At 50.1% G+C, this 11552-nt stretch overlaps 1 protein-coding gene across 1 annotated transcript in view; it reads right to left on the bottom strand.

Annotated features, from left to right (window-relative positions):
• Positions 1–1042: 1042 nt before the first annotated feature.
• Positions 1043–11552, bottom strand: part of LPCAT1 (lysophosphatidylcholine acyltransferase 1) — a 43169-nt gene continuing 32659 nt past the window's right edge. Inside the window, exons 9-14 of the mRNA XM_054578349.1 lie at positions 10060–10142; positions 7698–7823; positions 6931–7084; positions 5133–5231; positions 4737–4878; positions 1043–3332 (exon numbers count right to left, since the gene is read on the bottom strand). Of these exons, the coding sequence (XP_054434324.1) occupies positions 3148–3332; positions 4737–4878; positions 5133–5231; positions 6931–7084; positions 7698–7823; positions 10060–10142 (789 nt within the window). The 3' untranslated portion in view covers positions 1043–3147. The remainder of the gene's footprint in view (positions 3333–4736; positions 4879–5132; positions 5232–6930; positions 7085–7697; positions 7824–10059; positions 10143–11552) is intronic.

The following is an 11552-nucleotide window of genomic DNA, read 5'->3' as shown; positions in this document are numbered from 1 at the left end:
TGGACGTGGCGCCGCTGTGGGGTGGGCAGTGCTGGCCACTCGTCAGTCTCCTGGCTCCCAGTACCCATTCCCATGAGCCGGAAACTGGGGTCTGACACTATCCTAGAAGTGGCTCCCGGTTGGGTCAGCAGATGCGGGGGAGGGACAGGGACAGCGGAAGCCAAGACTGGCAGGGTGGCAGAGGAGAAGGTAGACTTTCTTCTTTTCTGGATTGTGATGGAGCCTCCAGCAGGAGCCTGTTCCAATCAGAATGCAGGGGGGTGAACACGCCCACAGGAGGCAGATCCACACAGGCACACACCCTCACCTCCACCTGCAGCCCTCTGTTCCATGGCTGCGGTGACTTTGACGAGAAATGTGAGTCCCTCTTTGGATGTGAAACGTCCAGATCCTGTCTTTGATTTATTCCTTTTCTTTACTTAAAAAAAAAAAAAAAATTAACCAAAAGGACACTGCACATTATGTTAAAAAGGGCCCACAAACACAACGAATAAAAATGACTGCTGGACGAATGATGACACTGTGGTGCGTGTCCTCCTCTGCCACTCGTGCCAGTGGCTCCCGACATTTCTGTGAACACACCGCGTCCCTAAGGGTTACCCGAGTTCTGAAGCGGGTGGCCACATGACCTCGATGTGTTCATGCGCGGTATTCGGGATTGTAATACAACCGGTCTATTTGTTTTACTTCTATTCCTAAATCCTTTATTGATTTAATGGGACTGCAAAGTGTATTTAAGGTGTGTGTGCTTAATGTAGAGAAATTATTAAAATCAATTCACCAGGGAGGCAGCCACGCAAGTCTGAGTTCTGTGAAATGTCAGCCCGTCCGTAAGATATTGAAACACTCCGGACCTTCCCTTCGCTGCTTCTACACGATTTTCATTTTTGTTTCCCAAACATGCTAGAAATCACACCTTGACTGGTTCTCCAGTCACAGCCTAAGGAATGTTTGAGTTGTCTCATTAAAAGAACACACGTGACAAAGAGCGGCTTCAAGTACGTAGGACTTTATCTTTTATTCATTCCATTGAAAACCCGCAGTTCTTTACATGGCATCTGCCCCAGCAGGGCCAGGGCTGCCCTTGCCCGTCCGTCCCCGTCTCACATGGAAGGGATTAGGTTCTGACACTATATACACTCACAGTTCTGAATGCCATTTAGTCACTAGGACAGAGAAAGTGGATCAGGAGGAGCAAACATCCATTCGAAGTCTGCTTATCAGGGATTTTTTTCCTGAAAATGCACAGCGGCATTTCATTCAAAAAACCCTTCATCCACAGACAGGAAGGATGGAGGCCACATGTTCGGGCCCCTTCCCTCAGAATATCTTAGTTTATTCACCTCCTTCATTGGTCATTGGTAGGTTTTTCTCAGGTAAAAATGAACCTTTATGCATTTTACGATTATAAAGTCAATTACCATTCGCTACCAAGGCTGCATCTGAGTTTCTGTTGTGTCTGACAAGCCGAGCGCCCTGGAATGGGCCTCAGTTTACCCTGTCCCTGTTTGCATCCTGGCTGGCAGTGAGCAGCTGGAACAAGGTGGAGGTGACAACTGAACTGGAGTCAAGGGGTGTCCTGACGTGTAGCAGTAGAAATGCTTGTCATGCCTCGAGATTAGTAAACATTTTCCCTGTGCTTCTGGCCCTGGTGGTCACTTTCAAGCCCCTAATATAACATTCATTTTAGAAATTAAAACAAAAAATGATTTTCCCCAAAGGAACCCAGAGGCTTTGCTTCAGGGCACAAATTGGAGTCTGTGGTTACGATTGTGCTTTAAGGGCAGGTTGCAATCAGGTCCTAAGGAAATGAACCAAGGTGATTTCAGGAAAAGCAAAGGCAACACCGTCATGTCCCCCTTCCTGTGCCAGGAAGCACTGCTCCTCACCTGACTCAGGGAGGGGGCCTGAGTTCCTCTCTGTCAGAACCGATGCCAGCCTTGTCACCATGACAGGAGGGACGTCCGCATGAGGCTGTCGCCTGCTCCTGCTACTCTCCACACTCTTTCCATCCACATAGCTCGTTTGTCTTCAGGGGCGGCTCCTTTATCCTATTCACCATGGAGCCGGAGCAAAGGGGAGACGGATGGACACCCCCCGAGCAGGACCGGCTCGGCGGCCCCGGGGCTGCGGTCTGCTTGAGGCGCACAACAAGTGAGCCGGGACCAGTCCTTCCGTCCCATCTAACTCACGCCACCCACATTCAATGCTTCCACTGGAGTGGACTCTACAATGAAGTAGACGGCGTCATATTAAAACAGAAATACCAAGCTGGTAATGTTTATAAAAAAAGAGGGGGATTAAAAAGGATGAAGGATCGGAAATCGCAGTTCTGGGCTGGTGCTTGTGGTGGCCCAAACAGGAGAGAAACTGACCTGGTAGAGGGAGGCCAGAGAGAAAGTGAAGTCAAAGACACAAACAGCCTCAGATTCTATCAAAAAAAGGCCTATAAATAAATATCCTCTGACCCTCAAAGGAAAATGAAGTAGAAAAACAATTTTCTTTTTTTCTTTAAAAAAATGCTGAGTGTTTCCTGAAGTATCTAAATGAAGTTTATAAAATACTCATGAACTCCCACAAATATAGAAATGTTTAAAAACCAGATGGCGGGTCGGCCACACTGTGACTCCAGAGGTCGGCGGAGGGTTTGTGCTGGGACTGAAACACGTGCCACATGCCCCACTTTTCAAGTGTGCGCGGAGGCCGCCCGCCTGTGCGCTGCCTCCAGCTGACCGAAGGGGCAGTGTGAAAAGAGTGAGATGGAAATCCGAAACTAGGAGGCCTCGGGTGAAGACAAGCCACGCCAGGTTTCCACCCAGCCCCCCGAGGACCTGCCTGGCAGGGAGACTCCCAGAGCCAGGCCACCATGAACAGGGCATGCCCCACGCAGTCTCGCTGGGAGAAGGCCAGGAGCTGTGAGCATGAGGTTTTCCTTCCAGGTGCCCACAGGCGCCCCACAGGCTGGTGCTTCACAGAGAAGCAGAGTGAAAACAACCCCAGCCTCTGGAACGGGGCCTTGGGACGGTGAACATGTAGCCTATGTGGAGAGTGGAACCCGGAGGTGGTCACAGCAGATGGGCTTGCGGCCACGTGGAGGTGGGGTAGCGACCGCCAGGGAGCAGCCTCGTCTCCTCAGCACCTTGTGTCCTAGTCCAGTTTCTTATGCACACGCTTCTTCCCAGCATCCAAGTTCTCAGGGCTGAAGTCAGCACAGAAGCCATTGGGGGTAGGAGCTGGGGGTGTCTGTGCACAGCTCTCAAAAGGCGGCTGGTCGGGGTACAGATACTCCTCTGCAAAGTCTGGGTACATTTCTGCAAACCTGTTGAAGTCGGCTGGAAAGACAGGGACACCATAGTTACTGGGGCACTGGGGGCAGACATCTAGAGTCTGGAGCTCTTTCTGGGCCTATGGGCATGCCCGCTACTCCCTCTGGCAGGGCTGGGGTCTCTATTGATGGTCTTGGAGTGAGGACAGGAACCTGCACTCCATTTATCTCCACTGTGCACAAAATCACAGGAAAAGCAAATGGGCAGCTGCTGTGCCCTCTCAGCTGCTCCTGTTTTGGGGAAATCTAAGAAAATTGCACGATCCTGAACTCAGTGGGTACTCTGGGCCCTCAGTGCCTGTGAGGGGGCGCTGCTCATCACAGGAGCTGGTTCAGGGACAGGACAGCGAGTGGTGACTAATACTCCATGAGGCAGGTGCTATTGATGGACATGTCTGAGCACGGGGGAGACCAGGCATGCACGGAGGTCACCCTCCGAGCCAGTCACGGGGCCTGAGTGGCTTCGTGCCTGTGCATCTCCTAGTGGTCCAGGGCCCGGTCTGGGGGGGGAGAGTGCCCTTAGGCTTGCATTCAGGGACCCTGAGAGCGGGTGATGCTCAGAGGCCTGGGTGCAGGAGCCTGCAGGCTCCAGGGACACAAATGTTGTCTCCTTGTGGGAAACTCGGACTGGCTTTTATTAGAAAAGCCTGCAGTTGGTCAGGCTCACTACAAACCTCATCAACAACCCCTAAACCCATCAGGAAGCACGGCCTTCTTTAACAGAGAGGCATGACTGTGCGCGCGCGCGCACACACACACACACACACACCCCCCGCAAACAAACCCCTCACCCCACAGCCGTGTCTGACATTTGGATGCAATTTTAAAACATGTCCAAACAAGACGTGTACGCTGACCTTTCCTGAGCAAATGTCTGCCTGTTTTTTTAGCAAGAACACATGCTCATTTTGAAATGTGCATGCTGGCTGGTGTGCGGAGCAGGCTGCCTTCCAAGATCCTGTTGCCCCGCCCCCCTCCTCAGTCCACAGGAGGGTTCCTGAGGATCTGGGCCATCCTGCTTTGTGTAGCCACAGATAATGAAGCCAAACCTTCCCAGAGAGGAGCTGCCCAACAATCAGTTCTCACAAGCAGATGGACTCACTCCTGCAGTGGGACCCTGATTGTGGGTGCTGTGCCCCAGCCTGGCACACACGCCCGCAGTCCCCAGGATGGCATCTGTCCTGGGTCTGAGCTCTATAGCCAAACTTGGAGTCTGGTTCTTTTAATCGCCTGGAGAAATCAGATTTGAAAGCTCCCACCCATCTGGGCCAGGTTTCAGGAAGGACCTCCCTCCTGAGGATTTCCATGTTGTGGGACACAGGGGATGCCTGGCCAGCACAGGTGGACAGGGGCTCCAGGTGTGTCCCCAACTCACAAGTGGGCCATCCTCCCTGCTCCCAGGGCCTCTCACCAAAAGTGATCCTCCCTTTCTCCTCCTGGTCGATTGCCCGAAAGAGGTCAGTCACAGTGAGTTCCGCCACCCCTAGGGCCGTCTTGAGGATGCTGGATAGGGCGTCCTCGTCTATGCTGCAGTCTTCCTGAGACCCGTACATCTGCAAGGCAAGCCCAGAGTTACCCTGAGGTCCCCCTCCTCCGTCCTCAGGCCCTGCCAGCCCCAGCTGCTTGTCCAGAGAGGCCCTTCTCCCCTCCCCCAAGTGTTCCAGCTCTTCATTAGGCTCTGATTCCACCGGGCGGCATGGTCAGAACCAGCTTGTTACCTAGAGGACTATAAAGATGCATCGCAGATCCGATGCAACCCATGTCTCACTGTCCCTATAAATGAAACTCCTGTGAACCCCGTACTTGCCTTGAATGCCAGCTGCATGGTGTCCAGGGGCTGGGCCGGCCGGCAGACAACAGACAAGGCGACCACATACTCCCGCGGGTCCATCTCACCACCTCCACTCTGTGAAAGAGAGACGCCCTCAGGGGCAGCTCAGCCACCGCCCATGGGAGAGCTGGGGTTCACCAGTGGCCGCTGGGGGGTTAACTAAAGTTTAGCTCTGCAAAAGTTTGAGATCATTTGTCTACATGAAAAGAGCATTTGGAAGAATGCTCATAACCACTGGTTTCTCCAAGGTCACTCCACTTTTTTAGGCTGTTACAATTAATTTCCAGTACATGAGGCATGATTGTTGCCTGCGAAGGCTTTTTTTCCCCTTTTAGAAAAATAGACTTGCCAACAGCAAGGTTCACATTCAGGCTCTGCCGATAGCCACACAGTGGGCATGCAAGAAAAAGGTGAGTCCCAAGCTGGATGTGGACATGTGGCACAAGGCCAGCTGCAGGTCCCAAGTTTACACCAGGTCCCAAGCCTATGTGCTCCTGGCTCTGAGAAGGTGTTTAGCCTCTGGCCTGAGGCTCTCTGTGAAAAGGAGAATATTCCAAACTTGTAAGACCATTGTGCTCTTGAACTACTCAAAAATAAAAACGAACAACCCTCTCACTGTAGTTACATGCCTGGTGCTTGACGAAGGTTCACTAATAACTCATCCTCAGACATCGCCGACTGAAACCACGCTCACACTCCTATTTCAAACCTGACACGTTGTCAAAGTGCCGAAATGAAATGGAGCCACAGCCGTGGCCCTGACAGTAACAGAAATCCACTTCCTCAACTTGTGTAAAGCTGTCTTAACATCAGGGAGACTCCCAGCTGGGCCCACCTGCTCAATGGCACACCCTGGTGCTGCATAACCTGCAAACTCGCGAGGGTCTCTGGTGCCCAAATCACCCACCTAACTCTCCTGGTTCTGCCACGCCAGACTACGCTGTGCCTGTGGCTATAAGAACATGCAGCACTGCCACACGGAACATGCTGTGTTATCCACACAGAACATGCTATATTAGGCACACATGAAATTCTATGTGTTCACACAGAACACACATTCACATGCAACATGCTACACTGTTCACATGGAACAATCATGGCTGAAGTAGCCCCTTCGCACACTGCATAACTGGCTCCTACAGGACGCACAGCACAGGCGTCTACCCTGTGACACAATGTCCAGGAACAAGCAGGCGTGGCTGGCGTGCGGTTAGTCATGGCTGCCTGCCCTCCTGCTTCTTGGTCTCCCACCAAGGTGCAGCGATGTGTGGGCTCCATGTTCAGCCAGCACGTATGACCTGATTACAATGTGCTTGGTGGAGAGGGAAGAGGTGCTGTGCCGGGGAGAGACGCACCCCCCCCCGCCCCCCCCAGACAGAAGGCTGATGGGGAACCTCTAAGCCAATCATCTGGAAAGAGGCCACTGTTTAGAAATTCTGAAGGTCTGGCTGAGCCAGGTCAGCGGAGGCCTCTGGGAAAGGGACATGGCAGGGACCACAGGCCAGCACTGCCGTGTGATCTAAGGAAACCCAAACTACAGGCATGTTTATCAGCAAACACTGAGGTAAATATCATTTTTTTTGTGCATTTAAGAACAGGGGAGAAAATACTACAGAAGACAGGGTGGGCTGTAGGATGGGGCCATTTAAGAGTGACTTTCCTTTCTCTACTTCCAAAATTGTCTAGACAATGTTTATATTACAAGGAAAACAATTTACACTTTGAGCAGTTGAAGGTTTTGCCACCACCCCCCGCCACCAGGTGACAGTGCTACCTCATCAAACAGGGAAAACATGTCAGCCAGCATGTCTGAGACAGGGACTTCCAGGTATGCTGCAAACTCTGAGACATTGATCTTCCCGCCCCTCTTCATCTGAGCACTTTCTGCGTATCTATCCAGGTCTTTTTCAAGCTTTTCTGGTTTTAGGCTAAACAGAAAAAGAGAGAAAGGTTTATTTCAATAAAAATCACAGAGTGCCCCAAACAGGAAGTTTATTGTTTTAATACCCACCAAAATATCAAAATATTTTAGACTGAGCAGCTAGTTTTCAAGAGGTTTCTAGTAACTTGAAGGCATGCAATGAATTCTGTCTAAGCGCCTGCCTGAGTACTCACACCCCCGGCGGGGCAGTCTGTGTACCAGGATGGCCTCCTGGCGCGGCTCCAGAGAGAGCTGGCACCCACCATTAGGGATTTTAAGACACTTACTTCTGTGTGGATTGAAGGAAAAAAAAAATAACCAAACCACTAGAATAGGCACTCCAGCTCTCTCCTTGATTCTTTGTCTTGAGAGGGGGACGTCACGCAGCCCTTGGGTGCCACTGTGACCTCCAGCTCGGGCACCAGCACCTGCAGGGTGGAGGCCCCTGCAAGGTTCTGCCAGAAGTTCCCAATCCAGCACAAAGCTTTTGTTTTAATGTTGCCGAATACATCGCACCTGCCTTGTCCCACTGGAGCCCCGACGCTTGTCACAAATTTCAAGGGAGTGTCCAGTCTAATTGTTTAAGAGTGGAAAAAAACACCAAAAAACAAGGCACTCACCCCAGTCCCCTCACCAGCCTGGCGAATTCTAGAAGACAGGTGTCTGCAGGGAGACGAAGCTGTCCTTCCGCCAGGGCCAGCTGGCAGTCCTCGAAGGTGTAGTCGGTTACGGAGACGCCCAGGGCCCTATGGCAGAGAGGAGGGACCTACCGTGAGTGCCCCGCACGGCAGCCACTCTGCTTCACAGGAGCTTCCTTGTGGTCTCTCCTGAGTCAACTCTGATGGCAGAAATCCTGGCAAAGGCGATGCCGGCGTGTGCATCCCACATCCTGCTCTGAGCCCCCACAGCCCCCTCACCACACGGTGACCGGTACATGACGGGAGGGCTCAGAATACCGAGATGCACCGAAAGGCGATGTGGAAAGCCCGTGTTTAGCGCTGAACACAAGAGCCTAACCGCTGACCCCAAATTTCAATTACCTTGGAACCTGGGTCTGTCCCAAGCTTTGCTGTTAGCTCAGAATTATCTTGGTTTGCACCCCACTAGAAAACTAGCGTGCACTTGGGTCTTAATGATAACAACGCCCCACGGGGGTGTTCACTGGAGAGGCTCAGCTCTTTACAGGTCAGCAGGGATGGCTTTTATCAGGGCTGGCACCGCCCTGGAGTTGGGGAGAAAGTGAGAACTCAGCCATTCTCAGAACCGTGTCAGAGTCCAGGAAAAAGCCCTTTCTCCACTACTAAAGAAAACATTCCAGGCAGGAAATTTACCCAGTATAGAAAACTAAACAGCTCCCCACCCTAATAACTCAATGAGTTTCAATCATTACAACAAAAGTTCCTATTGCCACGGAAATAGTGTGCTGTGAGGTGAGAGAGAAACAGTGACTGCCGTTCTCCTTGACAAACTCAGGTATAACCCTTTGGGGACAGAAGCCAGAATCCTATTCCACAGGAAGGCGGGACGAGGCCAGCTCAGGGGCCGCCCACAGAGCCCTGGGGGATCCTGGCCCTGCCCAGGTGCATTCGGAGGTGAGATTAAAGATGAGGGAGGTGACAACACATTGAAATTCTGCAGACGCTATGACAAGAGGGTGCCCTATGGGTTTTCTATTCTTTTCCATTGAATATATCACAATTCCCCTCTATTAACACGGACAGTTTTTTTTAGGATACATATCTTTAAAATTGTTAATAGTTAATTTATTTCAATGTATACTAAGACTATTTATACCTAACCTGTTGAGCCTGCAATTCCATAGATGGATTTTTTTTTTTTTTTTTTTTAATCAAGAGGTTGAACAAGGGTGCCTCTGCATGTGCTGACTTTCCAAAAGTTGAGAGTCAAGTGCATCCTGGTGGTTGGCGGGTGATTCAGAGAGAGACAGAGAAGGGGTTTCAGAGGGTGGGTGCCCAAGGCCAGAGCGGGAGTGTTCCACTGTACTCTGTCCCCAGCGCTTGGCTATCTGAGGAGCCTGTGGACAAAGACTGAACACTCTGCTGAGTTTTAATTCATATAGGTTGAGGTGAGGTGCATGATTTTGCCCAACATAGTCTCACGGGACACATTAAGGTGGAGGCGCAATGTGGACACTGAGATGTTTTATTTCATAAGGCTAAGTCACACAGGTCAGCCAGAGCAACTGTTAACACTCCCATGCAGCTGCACGGACCCCCACACAAGTGACACTCACTGTCAGAGCCACTGAGCTGCTGAGCCGCCCCCAGGCACCGAAGGAGGCAAAGTCAGAGGCAGCCCCTGCTGCCCTGGAATAGGAAAGAAGAGAGGGGGAGGATGGGGCAGGAGGGACAAAGGTGGTTAGAGGGGGAGGGGTGTGAGCTGACACTAGCACTACCTGGAACGAGCCGGGTCAGCAGGAAGCCGGAGGTGGCATGGGTGCCGTACAAGTGGGACGAGTTTCCTTACAAGGTTAGGTATCCAGCTACCATACCAAACTTGGTGAGATGGAGCAGGAACATTAGTAAACGCTGTAGGCACAGGTGGACAGTGAGGCTTCGCAGACGCTCCAGCCCAGACCCTGAAGCCTGCACGGACCAGCGCCCTCACCGAGGGCTCTGCGGCTGGTCACTGCTGGGGCACCCGCACATGCGGAGCCCGGGGAGGGGGCTGATGGCTACGGGCACGTTCGCCATTTGTGCAATTAAGTGATAATTAAGCGTCTTCCAAATGCTGAACAAGCAGAAATATCATCTGACAAAAACAGGAGACATAAAGCATATGCCCAAAAGGCATAGTCCATGCTTGTTCACCAGCTTTTGCAAGAACCTGTTTTCCTAATGCTATTGGCTTCTTGTTTTTAGCAATGTTAAGGAGGAAAACAGCAGGTAAATGGGAGTCCTGAGTAATACTCAGGGGTGTCAAGGGGATCGGGGGGCCGGGAGGAGGAGAAGGCACACTCACTCGGCCATGACGCGCCGCACGTTGCTGGCGTACAGGGCGGGGTCCTTCTTCTCCTCCTCCGAAGGGTTGTACACTGGAAGGAACTGGGCCCGCAGAGAAGGCTGCGTTACTTCCACAGTATCACAAGACACCTACCTTACCAACGCCAATTTAAGTGACAATCATGAAACTGACAAAATCAAGCATTTCCCATCAGAATCATCTTTGACATGGTCATATGTGCACACATAGATGCACATGTGTGTGGAAAACTTGCCATTGCTCACAAGGAGTGTCCACTCTCCCAACACTGAAGCTGTGGCCAGTGTGCTGTATTTGTAATTTCACACAGGGGTGCACCTTTAGATGCACAAGAATTATGTGTTTGTGTGTTTTCATTTCTGAAGTTCTGTTTTGTGCTGAGGATAACATAACAAACTATTTCTACCTAAAAGACAATGATTAGCTTTTTGACAGCTACTGCATTTTGAGATTACAGTAAGTTGTCCCATGAACATGTGTCTTTGAGTGAGCAACACTTACATTTTAAATAAGTCCTACCATGCTGAAAAGGCAAACAACTATCACTGAGCCCTTTTTATTTAATACAAATACTTAAGAATATAGGAACATCCTGAAATCCTATTAATTCTCATGTAACCCTAACATTTCACTTATAGCTACATTTAAAAGAACCACGTAAATTGCAATAGTTCCTCACATTAGCATCTGCATCCCGGAGGAGTAACACCAGGAAATACATTTAGAGGGATTTCATGAGCCACATAGCTTCTTTCCAATGCTTACAATTAGAAGCAGGTCTGAAATAGAGCTGTTTCCACCAGTACATGAGCCACATAAAATATCCTAAGCAGAGGCCCTGCTACACTTGGACTTGGGCCAAGGCCCTTCCGGCTCAGTCCTGAGTATTAAGTGGCTTACATTCTACTGAAGTGAAAAACCTGGCAGAAAGCTGGCTCATCTGTTGTCGTTACTGCTGCACAAAATTTATCAGAAGGTAGTAAACTGTTTCATTAAACATTTAAGTTGCCGATAACTCATCTTTACTTTTCAGGTACAGGAGTAGCCTGTTAATTCCCTTTTTAAGAAAATAAACTCTATTTCTCATTTACGCAGATAAAACTCACAAGCTGAACAAAATATAAGTGTATTTAATCAGCTGAGAGAATGGTTGTTGTGACTTTGTCTGAGGTATCCAGTGGGATGCAAACTGAAAGGCAAGCTGCATGATCTGACCAAGCATCAAAGAGAGGATGCCAGTATGACAAATGACAAATTTAACAGTGTGAGTTCAGCAGTATTAGTATCAGGCAAAAATTAAAAAATTATTCATTGCATGTATGTCAATTTTACATTCTCCTAAGCTGTGCTAACCATAATAAAGAATGATGGGTTTAGCTTCCTTATTGATTTAAAAAAATTGAATCTGAATGTATTCAAAATCACAGAAGAGACACAAACTGATTGACGGAAAACTAGCGGAGAGCACCTCT

Source organism: Pteronotus mesoamericanus, unplaced genomic scaffold (genome assembly GCF_021234165.1).
Source record: "Pteronotus mesoamericanus isolate MK-2021 breed Mesoamerican mustached bat unplaced genomic scaffold, CSHL_Meso_final contig_50, whole genome shotgun sequence".
In the NCBI taxonomy this organism is placed as follows: Eukaryota; Metazoa; Chordata; class Mammalia; order Chiroptera; family Mormoopidae; genus Pteronotus; species Pteronotus mesoamericanus.
This window is presented reverse-complemented; position numbering and strand designations above follow the sequence as displayed.